This window comes from Fukomys damarensis, unplaced genomic scaffold (assembly GCF_012274545.1).
Source record: "Fukomys damarensis isolate Sample0158 unplaced genomic scaffold, DMR_v1.0_HiC HiC_scaffold_29, whole genome shotgun sequence".
Taxonomy (NCBI): domain Eukaryota; kingdom Metazoa; phylum Chordata; class Mammalia; order Rodentia; family Bathyergidae; genus Fukomys; species Fukomys damarensis.
Window position 1 is genome coordinate 32,784,763 of NW_022900941.1, and position 15,292 is coordinate 32,800,054.

The 15,292-nt window shown below is 36.7% G+C and overlaps 1 protein-coding gene across 2 annotated transcripts in view; it reads right to left on the reverse strand.

Moving 5' to 3' along the window:
• Neb (nebulin) overlaps positions 1 to 15,292 on the reverse strand; it is a 224,331-nt gene that overhangs the window by 179,050 nt on the left and 29,989 nt on the right. For both annotated transcript variants that reach the window (XM_033757144.1, XM_033757143.1), the window contains 17 exons: positions 13,761 to 13,865; positions 13,022 to 13,129; positions 11,529 to 11,645; positions 9,934 to 10,038; positions 9,730 to 9,837; positions 9,527 to 9,631; positions 9,031 to 9,129; positions 7,699 to 7,803; positions 6,359 to 6,466; positions 6,157 to 6,270; positions 4,751 to 4,852; positions 4,557 to 4,664; positions 4,364 to 4,468; positions 3,284 to 3,382; positions 1,446 to 1,550; positions 790 to 897; positions 588 to 701 (listed from right to left, as the gene is read on the reverse strand). In XM_033757144.1, the coding sequence (XP_033613035.1) occupies positions 588 to 701; positions 790 to 897; positions 1,446 to 1,550; positions 3,284 to 3,382; positions 4,364 to 4,468; positions 4,557 to 4,664; positions 4,751 to 4,852; positions 6,157 to 6,270; positions 6,359 to 6,466; positions 7,699 to 7,803; positions 9,031 to 9,129; positions 9,527 to 9,631; positions 9,730 to 9,837; positions 9,934 to 10,038; positions 11,529 to 11,645; positions 13,022 to 13,129; positions 13,761 to 13,865 (1,815 nt within the window). The remainder of the gene's footprint in view (positions 1 to 587; positions 702 to 789; positions 898 to 1,445; positions 1,551 to 3,283; positions 3,383 to 4,363; positions 4,469 to 4,556; positions 4,665 to 4,750; positions 4,853 to 6,156; positions 6,271 to 6,358; positions 6,467 to 7,698; positions 7,804 to 9,030; positions 9,130 to 9,526; positions 9,632 to 9,729; positions 9,838 to 9,933; positions 10,039 to 11,528; positions 11,646 to 13,021; positions 13,130 to 13,760; positions 13,866 to 15,292) is intronic.

Here is a 15,292-nt window from a genome sequence, read left to right on the forward strand (position 1 = left end):
CCCCAGAAAAAAAAAAAAAAAAAAAACACCCTAAAAAAAAAAAACAAAATCCATGAATTCCCTGAAATTCAGGCAAAGATCAGGAAAAGAAAATTTTCTTTTTTTCTAGATAGGTAGTCCAATTTTTTTATTATATTCCCAAGGGACCTATAATTAATGAAGTATCTTTCTTAGGTTTATTCAAATACTAATTACTAAAGTTAAAAAAAATGACAGCTATACGCAGATTTTACATTTATAATTCTTGATTTTCTTCTAAAGTAAAAACAGTTTTAGAATAATTTTAAATGCTATTTTCAATGAGAAGATAGTGTTATTTTCCAAGAGATTTTGAGAGCTATAATTGGTATTCTTTTAAATATTAATGTATGCACTTTTCAGAGCACAATGGATATAAAAGTATCAATCAATAATTTTTTTCCTCAAATGTGAGATGTGAAAGGGTCTGGCAAATCATTCTACTTCTAAGCCTCTTTCCAACAGTTTCTGTGAATATAGAGAGCCCATGGGTAAGAAATCCTTTTACATGCCACTCTCAGCCAGCACGTTACCAGGGACGCCATTGCGAAAATAAGACGAACACTCACATCACTCTGGTTTTTGGCTGTCTTCAAAGAGTGCAGCATCTTGGGATCATCATTAATGCTGAGGGCACCAATCATTTTCCCTTTGTTCTTTTCATATTCTTTCTTGTACATCACCTGCAAAGACATCACACATGCCGAGCCCCACTCGCCAGGAAACGCAACCCCCCAGGCTGCCCTGCCTGAAGCCAAGGGCCATGCTCACATCGCTAATGTTCTTGCTGTTGGCCTTGGCTGCCAGCAGGGGAATGGCGTCCACTTTGATGTCAAACTTCTTAGCTTTGCTCTTCTCCCAGTCTTGCTTATAAACATTCTAGAAAGAAAAATTGCAGCAAAATAATTACAGAAACCTTGAACACAGATTTATGGAGTAAACAAACAAAAAAACCCCACAAAAAGTACACATCTACAGACTTATTTCACCTATAAATGTATTTCACCAAAGGCTAGTGGAACTATTGATTTATCTGTCATCCAATTTTTTCCTCCGTATCACCACTAAACAAGTACCATATACTCTTTTTAATGTTCTGGGAGTCTTCTAAGCACTGTTATCTGATATATAAAGAAAACATAAAATGGCAACCACTTAGACAAGGTAAAAATGTGACGTTTACATGGGAGAGACTTTGAAAACCTCTGGAGATTTTCGGAAAGTTACATGAAAGAATGAAGAGAAGTTATGGAAAATGAAATTGAGAGCTGAGCAGGTCTTAAAAGCAAGCGGGTCTTAAAAGCTCTACTTTCACACTGGTAAAATCTCAATAGTTCTTTACTTACACAACTCCTTTCTAAAGAAATACCCAGAGCATTTCCTCTTTTCTTGCACCTTGAACAGGCTGCACTGGCTTTGGTACTTACGTCACTCAGGTTATAGGCATTGACTCTGTGTTGGATGAACTGTGGAGCATCCACAGGCACGTTGCACTTGAACTTCTCACTTTCATGTTTTGCTTTGTAATTCAGCTGAAAAACAATAGAGGATATTGTTGTGGACAAGATGTATCCCTTAAGTTTCATGTGTTGAAAACTCAGCCCCTAATAGCAGGTGTCAACAGTATGTGAGAGGTGGGACCTATAGAAAGAGATTGGTCACAGGGCTCTGTCCTGATAAATAGGCTAAATAATGGATTAATGAGTGGTTTTGTTATAAAACTCAGCTCTCTATCTAGCTCAATCTCTGTCTAGCCATGTGATGTCCGCTACCATGTAATGTTGCAATGAAAATATAACCTCACCAGATGTTGGCAACAAGCGTTTGGACTTCCCAGCCTCCAGAACCATGAGCTAAATAAACCTCTATTTTTTATAAATTACTTGGACCCAGGCATTTTGTTAATGCAACAGAAAATGGACTAAGACAGATATCCAAACAGGTCAGGATAAGTATTTCTTTGAGTTTATGTGAGAAATTCTGCAATCAGAGCAGTAATAAAATCAATCATAAGTCTCAATATTAACATTCTTAAAAATTCTAATTAAAAATATTAAACACAGGACTTTAAAAGATGATGAAGGAAGTGTGAAGAGGAATTAGGTTAATGAATTTTGGAGCTAAAGGGAATTGTCCCAAAACTTGAGGAGAATTGTGCAATAAGTACCTCCGATACAGGGCGTGTGGTATAACCAATCCAGTAAGAAAAGTGTTGGTGACTGGACAGCATGTATAGCATGGTATTCATCTGCAATTGGCTTAGATCTCCTTGGTCAATGTAGCTAATGCCTAGCTGTTCTTCATTGGATCACAAAATATGCTAGGCGGGCTGGGGATTTAGCTCAGTGGTTCCGCCCCCTGCCTCACAAAATACACTAGGAAAAGTTGTATACGAACTTGTGTGACTTCTAAGTGACATTGATGCTATTCGCCTCTTATCTGATTATATATGAGCTAATTTATGGGACTAAAACAGATTTCATAGTAGGATGAACTGTGTCTTTCCTTTTCCTGTCTTGAGAGGGTGTACTATACTTCAGGACTTGAGCTACACTAGCACTTTGCTGCTTAGTTTGTGGCCTATCAATAAAAGCAATCGCAGTAGCACCTGGCAGCTTATTAGACAATCAGAATATAGGGTTCCCCAGACCTTCAGCATCACAATTCACATTGCAACAGGGTCACCAGGTAATCACGTGAATGTGAATGTGAACATCTGAGAAGCTCACTGCTCTTCTGTGACCCTGGCATGGTTGGAACATTTCTGCCTTTGACTTTCCTTGACCACTCATGTAAAATGCCCATCCTGGCACTCTCCAGTGCTATCCCATTTCAATTCTGCAGCATCTTTCTCTGTTTCCTTACTGCTGTCCAAATTATTTGTTGTTAGTGTGCTCTCTTTCTTTTTGTAAAGTCTTTTTTTAGCAAACTCAACAGTAGGAATGTTTGCCTTGCTACCTGCCTGAATGAACGCCTTTGTTGGTGCTGTTGAAATTGATGTAAAGTTTTAGTGTGCATGTGACAGATCCTATTAAGGTCTACCTATTAAAAAAATCAGTGAGTTATTGTTGCTGTTATCTAAAACAGGTTTCTTCAGGCTACAATTCAATCTAGTGGCTTCATTTGCATTTTATTAGACAAATTCTGAAAAATGACCTTACAGGGATAGAAGATGAGTCCATGAAGATTAAGCATGTAAATGCTGACATTTTAAATAAGCCACACACTCCAGGCCACCTACATTTACATAAATCAAGGCACTTACATCACTGAGCTGCTTGGTATTGAGCTGTGCTTGCAAAAGTACAGGAGAATCAGTGACCGCTGTGAATTTAGTCTTATCCGGGTGAACTTTGTAGGTATGCTAGAAAAGAAGATACCCTTAAGTGAAATTTTAGTGTATCTTTATATGTACAATAATGTATAAAAAGGTTCCAGCCAAAATAGAGCATGTTTTGCTCCAGAAAATTTGATTGATACGCTTTTAGCTCTTTCCTTTCTCCTTCCTTTTTTTCCTGAACTCATGTCTGGTTTTTCTACTGCAACTCAGCCACTAGGTTCATCTTCCCAGTGCTGGAGCCCTACTAAGGCTCCCCACTGTACTTGATATTCAACTGAAACTGTGCCTTTGTTTGTACATCCTGCAGAATCCACCCTCCTTTATCTCCACCATTTTACCTCTTATTACTCTCCCCCCAGTATATCTCAGCTACCTCATTCTTTCAATTCCTCCTTCTCTCCTTAGGCTGTCTGTCCTGTATACTCCCTATGCTCAGCATGGCTGGACATTCCTGTCTGACTTTTATTGTTCTCCCAATTTAAAGTACCCAAGCAGTCTCTCTCACATCATCCTATTTTAATTTTGTATCACGGCTCTATTTTAATTTTATTATCATTGTGCTTTCTTTCTTATTTCTGTACTTTCTTCCTTTGTTTATTTTGTCACTTCCATGCCAATGGAAGCTCCAGGAGGGCAGCTTAGCTGGTTCCCTATTCTTTCCCAGCACCAAGAACAGAGCCTGGCACATGCTATCACCTCCTATAAATGTGCTGAATGATGAAAACCCACCTCTCACAAATCTACATGTCCCCCTTTTGCCCTGATTTCATGTATATATAAACTAATGAAAGCAGAGATTTGTAAGACTCAAAATTATTTCATAATTAAGAGATTTCTTCATAACAAATTTTGTGTTCCTCAATTCTACCCAAACAGCAAAACTTAAAGTTTAACATTTGCTAACCATTAGATCCTAATTTAGCATTGTAAACTCCTGCTAGATTTACCAGTTGATGTCACAAGAATACCAAACCCAATTTCAAGAATTCAGAGCAGCTGGCTTACGTCTTTACACTGGTCTAGCTTCTTGATTGCTTCATATTCTTGTGTTATTGTCTGAGGGAAATAGCATTTCCCTCTATCTTCTTCATATTCTGCTTTGTAGCTTTTCTATAATGAGAAAGAACAAAAACAGATCAAGATTGCTATTATTCTGAAAGTGTGTTTTTGAGGCATGAGTAACTGTCTTCAAACTTACGTCACTATTTTGAGCAGAAACTTTCATGCAGTGTGTTTGATGTGGGTCCTCAAAGCTGCCTACATGATGTCCCAAAATGTTCTTTACATATGAATCTTTATATTTAGCCTGAGAAAGAAAACATACGTAATTCAAGTTATCTGTAAAGCAACAGGAAAGCCTCCCCTCCCTCAAGTGACTGTGGACTTCCGAACCTCACTGAAGTTCTTCAGCAGGGTGTCAAGGTGATATTTGGGGGTCTCACAGTAATTCATGCTCTTTGCCTTTGTCTTCTCATAGTTTTCCTTGTATAATCTCTGTCAAAGGGAAACAAAATATTTTTTAAAAATGTCTCGTGAAATAAAAGCCATTCATGTCATTGCTGTACTTTAACCAATGGAGCAATATTTGTATTTTCTCTGCCTCTGTTTTCTACCATGCCAGAGCAGAAGAAATAAGCTTCAGGCTCATGTGCTGTACTGACCATAAGTATATTTGTTTTACTTGGCCTAATTTTTCTCAGACTAAATAAATTAAAGCACACCAACACTGCTAGTCAAGCAAATTTCTGTCTTAAAATGGTCTGTTCCATTTGAACATGTTTGGAGGAAAGTTAATTTTTTATAAAGCTGATGCAGGGGCTAGGGATTTTGCTTAGTGGTTCCACCACCTGCCTTGCAAGCACAAGGACGTGAGTTCAATCCCCAGTACAAAAACAAAAACAAAAACAAAAACACACACACAAAAAACCACAAAACAAAGTCGGGGCAAAATAAGGTTTAAATTACAAGGTAAACCTTAGATTAACTACCTAGACACAGTTCTAGAAAAGTGATCGATTGAACACTTAAGATTTTATCACCCCTCTGAAGTTGGCTTTTAATAATTAAGATCTAATATTTTTCTTTTTAGCAGCAATACAAGAAAATATAGTTTTTATTTTTAATATATATCATATATTTCTTCACATTTTCTTTTAATATTCTCATATAGAAATCAAAAATATACTCAGTGAAGACAAGCATACTTGTAAATCATGGAAGAGAGGGAGAATTTCTTGCTAAGAATTAGAAAAGCAATGTTAGTAAGAAGTTTTATTTTTAGTGTTTTATGGTCTTCAAAATGACAGCAATATTTTATTAAATACTTAAAGTAAAATACTTTGATTTTGAGCCTATGCTTTGTCTAGTTTTTCCTACCATTTTTGCCTTTAACTTGATTTTCTCAGATTCTTGCTTTTAATGTTTTCTTCATATATCTTTGCAAATTACCTTAATCAATTCAGGGCATTACATGAACACATATGTGCACATGTACCACACGTATTCATACCTATTAACATACAGAGCCACTTTTAGGAAAAATAATAAGGAAGATAATATTGTTAGTATATTTCTCCTCCTAATGAAAAAAACAACATTAAGGAGATTGCGGAAACTTTTGCAAAATTCACTGTCATCTCAAAATACAGACATATCAGTAAGAATGAGAAACTTCATCTTCTCTAATCATATGGTCTTTCACTTTTGATTTATCATCTGGGAACTCAGCTGGGCTGATAGACAGTCCAAGGTTATGTCAGACAACATCTGGAAGTAAGAGTGATTTACATAACACTCACATCACTCTGGTTTTTGGCTGTCTTCAAAGAGTGCAGCATCTTGGGATCATCATTAATGCTGAGGGCACCAATCATTTTCCCTTTGTTCTTTTCATAGTCTTTCTTGTACATCACCTGCAAAGACATCACACATGCCGAGCCCCACTCGCCAGGAAACGCAACCCCCCAGGCTGCCCTGCCTGAAGCCAAGGGCCATGCTCACATCGCTAATGTTCTTGCTGTTGGCCTTGGCTGCCAGCAGGGGAATGGCGTCCACTTTGATGTCAAACTTCTTAGCTTTGCTCTTCTCCCAGTCTTGCTTATAAACATTCTAGAAAGAAAAATTACAGCAAGAGAATCAGCAAAAGCGATATTCATTTATCACACTTGAAGACTAAATAGTAATCTTGCCTTATAGACTTTATGAACAACTCTGTATGGACAAATGGACTCTTTATTATATTAGAAATTATGCATATTTTAGGTTATTCTCCTTAAGCAAGAGCTTCTAATTCTCCAAAGCTTCTATACTTTCCATTGCAATCTTTCATCAATTAACTTAATTCTAGTTTTCATTCTAATATTTGATTCCTAGCACCAAATATGTTTTATATAGTAGTACAAATATTCTATAGTTAATTTACTTATAATGACATAAAGTCATCATTTTTATTTGATCTCTAAATCTTCTGCAAAGGTTATTTCTTGAAACATCATAATCCACAGCGATGTCAGATTGTCTTAGTATTCATTTACAGAATTGTTGAAGAAATTAAGATATCCAAGGGTGATGTTTCTAGAAATTTTTTTCTATAAAATTGAGTTTGGAAAATCAAAGTTGGTCAGGGACACCTGACCTTCTGCTCTTTAACTATTCTCATTACTGCAAGCCCTCTTACATGTGGAAGTAAGCATAATTTGTGTGAAATAAGGATATTATAGGCCTGGGGAATAAATGGAGTGAAATTATATCTAAAAATAACTAGGTCCAAAAAATGAATTATGGCATAGGTTATATAAAAGTACGGCTAAAAGATCTAACATTAAGAATTCCAATTAAGCAGGGACAAGGGGAAAAATGAGAACCAAGACCTGTCACGTAAAGGTACAAGATCCCAATAATGAATGTAACTGTACTGTATACCTAAAATGTACCAATAAACTCAATAAAAAGAAAAAAAAAAAGAATTCCAGTTAAGAGGGCTGGTACAGTGGCACGTGGTCCCAGGATTCTGGAGGCTGCAGTGGGTACGTTACTTGAGCCCAGAAGTTCATGATCAGTTTGAGCAACATAGAGACCCCATTGAAAAAAATATAACTGCTATTAACCATACATGAGTGATGGTATTTTGAGGGTTAGTGAAAACATATTAAGATTGTTTAAAGTAAAGAAACTACTTACAAGATTGTTACAAATGTTTTATAAGGTGAACCCCATGTTACACTGGCAGAGACATAGGAATGTGACACACATGTTAACAGTTCTTCTCATCTGTACATTTAAGTGCACACTGAATTGCAATGAGTCATTATATGACATGGTACAGAGTGTAGGAAACTTACATCACTCAGGTTATAAGCATTAACTTTGTGCTGGATGAAGGCAGGAGTATCAGGAGGTACATGGCACTTGAACTTTTCATTTTCATGTTTGGCTTTGTAATTTAGCTAGAAGAGAGAGGGAAATGTAGGAAGAGGGCACAGAGAAAGAAAACCAATTATTTCAAAAGAAGAAATTTTCCAAAATACAAAAACTTCTCTTGTGTGGTATATATTTGTGAAGTAACTGACAAAGTTGCTAAGGTCAAAAAAAAAGAAATTCAAGCCAGGCACAGTGGTGCACAACTGTAATCCCAGCACTGGGGAGGCTAAGGCAGGAAGACTGCTGCAAGTTTGAGGCCAGCCTAGGCACACAGTGTGTTCAATATCAGCCTAAACTACATAGCCAAACCCTGTCACGGAAAACCAAAGAAATAAAACAAACAAACAGCAACAAAAACAAACAAAAGAGAGATTAATAGAGATTAGGTAGGACACCCTGCACTACTGAACTTATGTACTGGACCCTGTAAAACTGTTACACATGTGTCACGATGGTAGGCCCCTAACAGAATGAGGTGGCTCTCTCATCTCCATTACAGCTGGCCCTGACAGGCTGCAACGCACAGCCTTCCTTTCTTTTCACTGTCAATGGTAATCTACTAGTGAATCATTTCCATAGCTATCTCACACACATCAAGGTTGTTGATGCTCTAATTGAAGCTTTCATTTCTGGCCATAAATCTATAAATTTGTTTTTATTTTTATCTATTTCACTCAATATAATTTTTGAAATTCACACTTAAAATTTATATGAAAGAACTTGTTCCATTGTCTCTATTCTCCAAAAACTTTTTGGGGAAAGAGAAATCTCATATGTTGACTATCTCACCTGGGCCATGGTGTATGGTATGCACACATCTCCTGCACTTCATTTTCAAAACAGTCACAAATTATGAAAAGTAAATACTAGGCATAGAGAGGTTAAATCGTCTGGCTATTTGGTCACAAATGACAGAGCTGGAAGTTTTGTCTGATTCTAGAACCCATATTCTTTTTAATGCTCTAAGCTATTTTAGTTTCCATCAGAGAAAATTTTTCCCAAAAGTGCTACCTGCCTAATAACATTCAAAGAAACCAAATGGAAAAATATTTTAGGTGATTACAAAATAGACAAGCTAAACTTGCTAAACTTTACATATCTTTTTATAAATGTAATAAAAAATTGGATGTTTTGGGCTGGGGAAGTAGCTCAGTGATCGAACACTTTTCTAACAAGCAGGAGGTCCTGGATTCCATCCCAGCCCCACAAAAAAGAAACAAAATTTGATTCCCTGAATATTTTGAGAAACTTACATCGCTCAGTTGTTTGGAATTGACTTGGGCTTGTACCAGAATGGGAGAGTCGGTCACTTGAGTGAATTTTGTCTTATCTGGATGGACTTTGTAGGTATGCTGAGGAAGAGTAAGGAGTTTGGTTTATGGTTCCTGTCAAATCCAAAGTGGCCTTTGAACCAAGCAAGCACACCAACAACCCCCTCAAAGAAATGAAACTGGTAGTTAATAAAACACCTATGGATTTTTAAATAAAAAATAAAAAACCTATGAGATATGCTCTCATATCTACATGAGAAATTTTCCATGTCTTCAAATTTCCAGTAACTCTTTAAGAAAATAAGCTAGAACCAGCTCTTGAAATATAGAGGTGCCAAGTACATTTACCACAAAATAAATTTTGTTTCTTATAATTTTCTTGCTTATACTTATTTGAAAATATCAGAATTTTAAATAGATTTTGGCCACTAGACATTACAGAGAGCAGCAACATTTGAAGTTATTATTACAGACTTACATCTTTACACTGATCCAGTTTCTTGATTGCTTCATATTCCCGAGTTATGGTCTGAGGGAAGAAGCCTTTGCCTCTGTCCTCTTCATATTCTGCTTTGTAGTTTTTCTATGAGGAGAAACATATCCAATGTATGGTTGCAACCATTACGTTCACGCCCCCCAAATCTGTTATTTTGGAAGTCAAACAATTGTCTCAGAACTTACATCACTGTTTTGAGCTGAGACTCTCATGCAGTGTGAATGATACGGATCTTCAAAACTGCCTACATAGTGTCCCAAAATATTCTTTACGTAGGAATCTTTATATTTGGTCTGAAAGACAAAAAAATCATTTATTGTTTGATTAAATTATGTATTAAATGACAGGTCTTTCTTTTTGACAGAAAGAATGATGGCAGGACTGCTTACATCACTACTGAAGTTCTGCAAAACTGCATCCAGCTTAAATTTGGGGGTCTCACAGTAATTTATGCTCTTTGCCTTTGTCTTTTCATAGTTTTCCTTGTATATTTTCTGTCAAAGAAGAAAAATCAGTTAAAGTAGATTCCTGTCACTCCCACACTGATTATAACAGTTGTATTTTTCCAACACTAAACAAAAGAAGAAGAAAAGATATTACCTGTCAACTGTCTTAAAAACTGACATTCAAACATAGGGTGTCATGAATCGTGAGCCTTTTCTATTAACAAGTATTATAAAGTGTAAGTATTTAACATTTTCAAAAAGTTTAAAAGCCAATATGCCACTTTTGACCAAGCCCTTCACTGGAAAAATCTCATGTATTTCTCAGCTTTATTGTCCCTCTAAACACACTTCCCTCACAAAGACCACTGCGAACAAAGCAGTCTGGAGAAACAGCAGCTTGTGTGATTAAAATCAAACCATGAAACAATGTAAATTGAGAAATGCCCAATCACTCTTCTACCTTGTACCAAGGCAGGGAGATTTCCGTTACACAATTTTCTTTAAAAATAAGGCCTATGTGAGAATTCAAACCATGAGTCATTGTTAACTCTTTTTCTCTGATAAGATTTATCTTTAGCTTGAAAAACAAGAATCAATTATTAGCTTTATGTGTACAGCTGAGAAAGCAGATCACTGCCACTTTTTTGTGTTGCTTTCAAAATTTAAAGGATTCCACTGATTTTCAGTGTTTATAATCCTGTTTTTACCAACAAAGTAGATTAAAACCTGGGACTGTATACGTTTGATAAAGATGCCCTTCATTTAGAAAGCAGAAATGCTTTGCACTGATTTCCTAGCAGAGCTATTTAGACAGATCCACTTAAATCTGCTGACAGGCTATATCACCTACCCACAGCCAAATCACATGTCCACACTTCCTATAGTGGTGACTTAATTGCAGGGTAAAGAAAAGATCACCAACCCACTCAGAAAACTACAAGGTCTTCAACTATTAAGAGAGTTTAGTACAATTGAACCATAAGGAAAAATCCTCAAGTAATCACATATCTAGTCTGTGTGTGCACGTCTATACATGTGTGTTTATACAGTCTCATTTGTCTTGAGCCATTAGTCTTTTAATGCCACACTAAGGCTTATTTTCCTAATCTATTTTACATCAAATTGCTTAGTCAGGAACTTGGCCATTCCACAAGTAGAAAGTTACCTGTAAAGATGTAGGGAGCTATCTTTGAAGTTCTATGGTCTGCAAATGATGTTGTCTGGGGATAAGATCTATTTGCTTTGGTCAGAATCGCAGCACATGTACAATGTGCTCTTTGACCACCACTCAGAGGCCCAGATACCCAGAGCTTACAAACAGACAAGGTTTTTCCTCCCCATGGAACTAAATCCGCAAGCCTATCATAGTCAGAGGCCCTCTGCCTTCCTATGCATAGGTAGCTCCAATGAAACTACTGCTCCATAATCATAAAATATTTACAAAGTTATATATGTATGTAGTCATTATAGAAGGAGAAAAACTTCATCTCTCTTCCAGCTAAGGTTTAGAAAACACTTTTTGAGAAGAATATACTCACATCACTTAAGGCATTTCCTGCAGCCTTCAGCTGCCTGAGCAGTGGGTTCTCTGAAGCAGGAAGTACATTATAGTCTGCTTTTCCTTTATTTTTTTCATAGTCTTCCTTGTATTTTACCTGTAGGATGAAAGAAAGTGGTAGAGTACCAGGTTATTTTTGTCCTCATTTCCATTATGACTATAATGACATAGTTCCACAAATCAATTTTCTCTTTAGGAAAATGGCAGCTTGACATTTTATGAGAAAAATACTCATAGTAACAGCAGCAGAAATATTGTATAAATTTTCATGATATCTTTTCTTCTTATTCATTTATTCATTGAAAAGTCTCTACAGGGAATTGATTACATGCCTGGCTATGGGACAGGCACAATTAAGAATAACGCATGATCGCTGCCCTCGGAGAAAGATATATAAATAGTGGAGAAGAAAAGATACACAAATAATGACAGCACATCATGTCCCAGAGGCTTGGTGCTATAGAACTTTCATCCAGCTCTTAAAATCCAGCTGCCTATCTGCCAACACATATTTAAAGGAAAGAAACTAGAAGCATCATCAACCTACCCTTTGAGGCCTCACCTGCACTGACCACTTGACATTTCTTTTTGAATGTCTAGAAGGAATCTCAAACATGTGTAAAGAGGAGTTCTTATTTCACCTCCAAGATACGTAACTCTCCTTCCATAGTCCTCCCTATCTTGATACAGGGGAACACCATCTATCCAGCTGAACACCCAAACCTCTGTCTTATTTCCACGTCCAATCCATTAGGAAATCAGGTCAGACCAACTTCCAAAATACTTTCATCACTCACTCCACTACCTCCAGAGCTAAATCACCACTGTCTTGTACCTGGATATTACAACAGCCTTGTCAGTGATGTAATCTTCCTGCCTTCTCTCCCCTGACAAGGCCAAATCTCGGGCAAAGTCAAGGAACAGAAATAAGTGTTCTTGGTTTCAAAGTTTATGTTCGTCATAGGAACCATCTTACTTTAGAATGCCAAGGAATCAGACTGCTTACCAAAGCCATTTCATAGAGCATATGAAAATATGGATTTACATTTTTTGTGAGCAGAATTTTTACCAATCAGTAGGAAAAGAAAAACAACAGCAGCACTGAGTGTGAGAGCACGTATTTTTTTAGAAGGCATCTTTCATCTTTCCTAGTAGAAGAAACCCCGCTAACTTAGATTACAGTCTTTCTACTTCTCCATACCAATGGGATTTTTATTTCATGAAATATTGTAGATAATAATTAAGGGTTGTTATACTCAATTAGGACTCCCCCCCGAAATCTAAGTAGCACTATTATAATTCCAAAGTACTTTTGTTGTTCTTGTTGTTTTCATTTTACTTTTCTTAAAATGCCTAGGATTCAATGGTCTCAACTGAAACCAACTCCCCTTCTTTTTTTATTATATACAAGAACCAGGATTTTCAGCAATTCACTACTAAAACCATCAAAATCAATTGGACAGTTCCTAGTACCTTGCTAGCTGCCACCCCAGCTTGTTTATTCATTTTATATTCCGGTGTTTCGGTCTGCATGAAGTAGATCTGGTCTTTTAGGTTCTCAAAATCTTCCTGATATTTCCTCTGTAAGATATTAAATATACTGGAGTACTTCTGTGGAAACAAACTGCAAGGGTTTATGCAGAGGACAATGGACATTTGGAGAAGATATCAAAGCCACATTCACTGGGTTTAGGCAGATCAAATTAAAATGAAAGATTGTAATACCATTGCAAACATGACTAGCGATTTAACAGAGATTTGGAAACATTAAATAGTCAGAAGGAACAATTAGAAAGCCTTCCTTGACCACTAGAAAAGAGATCTTGAAATCCAGGAGCAGAAAAGTAAGAGAAAAAGAATAATTAGGTTTCTGATTTCCAGTGAAAAGATGCTGGCTATATCAATCATTTTTCAAATGTACAGTTTGGTTCTCAAGACAAATAATAAATTAAAAAGACCCACTTTAACTCCCATTAATTGCACTTTGCAATCATTAAGAGGTTGTCACCATATTGTTCCTGTGACCATTAAGATCAAAAAAATAAAAATTGGTCAAAACAGTATTTTTCAAAAAGAAAGATGGCCTATGGAATTTCTTTCTTTACCAGGAATAGTGCATCAAGCTTCTCATCACCTCAGATGCTCTGGGTGGCTACAGTCATCCAGGAAAGAGGACCCCTCCCCGGGCATCTGGCCATTGCTTCCTACTCACTGTGCTGATGTTGTCAGCATTCATTCTGGCAGTTGCAATTTCAAAACAAGGTGTCTCACTCCATTTGCCTTTGACTTTATTTTCGTAGTCTTCTTTGTATTTTTGCTAGAAAAAAAAAAAAAAGAAAAGAAAAGAAAAACTAAGATAAGTAAAATACAGGACCTGACAGACAATTAAGATAGTAAATTGAGTAATGATGATTAACTTTTAAAATTTTTTTGTTTTTTGTTTTTTTGAGATAGGGTCTCGCTGGCCTTAAACTCAGGGCAATCTTCCTGCCTCAGTCTTCTGAGTGCTGGGATTATAAGCATGTTCCACCACACCTAGCAACTTTTTAAATATATTAACTGGGCTATCTTTAGGTCCTTAATAAATATCTTCAAGAAAGCTTTCAGTGCAGTATTAACTTTCACAACCAAAAAGTTGAGTAAAGGGGGCTACAAAATAAAGACAATACCAACTCCCCCTCCCTTTAATGAGTTTGGGAACTTAGTAAATTCAGAATTGCAAATATTCCTAAATGTTGGAGGAAAGACAGTCCGAACTTATTTCCTATAACTTAGTATTACAATAAAACTTATCAACCCAAGATCTCCATGCCAAGCAAACTTAGCCATTAAGTACTATGCTTTAACAAAACTCTTAAATTACCCAAAAGCAACAATCACAGAAAAATTCAGCATGCAGACTAATGAGTAAAACTTCTTCATTTACACTTAAAGAAGTTTAATAAGTAATGCATTACTTAATTGATGTGCTGCTCCATCTTAACCCCACCTGAATCTTAGGTCAGGAGCTCCTTGAAAAGGTATGTTATATCTTTGTCATTTTCATACCCTTTGATTCTTACAAAAATTGCAGCACACAGAAGTTATCTCACAGATGTTTGTTCAGCTACCCTAAACTGAACCAAGACTATAATATAAAACACCTTGAAGTAAGGTTCTTGAAACAGAGTTAACTCAGACAACCCCAACCCCGGGTCCATGAGCTGGGTCTAGACTTGGTTAGAACTGTTCCTCTCTCTAGCTCATAGAACTGTGTTAAAGACATAATCACATGGGTCTCAAGTTGTTTGCGTGGCTACACCTCCACTACACCTTCAAGAAAAACAAAAGCAATTTTCTACATACTTTAACAGAACAGCTACTAAGGGTAAGGGATATGCAGAGCCAATGAACTTGGGTTAAAGGAAGCACAGACTTTTCCCAGATGCCCTATTCCCTTTCTTCTCAAAATATGGTAATTAACAGCAAGTGGGGTTATGTTTGTTGTTGTTCCCTGTTTTTGTTTGAGAGAGTTTTGCTAAGTTCAGGTTGTCCTTGAACTCCCTGTGTATCCTGGGTGGGCTTTGAACTCTCAATCCTATCTCAGTTTCTGAACACTGAGATTATAGGCACATGCCAACTCACCCAGCTTGCATGCGTTCCATAGCTGTTAATTTAAGAGCCCTGGACCTGGGTCCAGAAGTCCTACACCCAAGACGTAACTCTACCATTTTTTTTTTTTTTTTTTTTTTTTTTTTTTTTTTT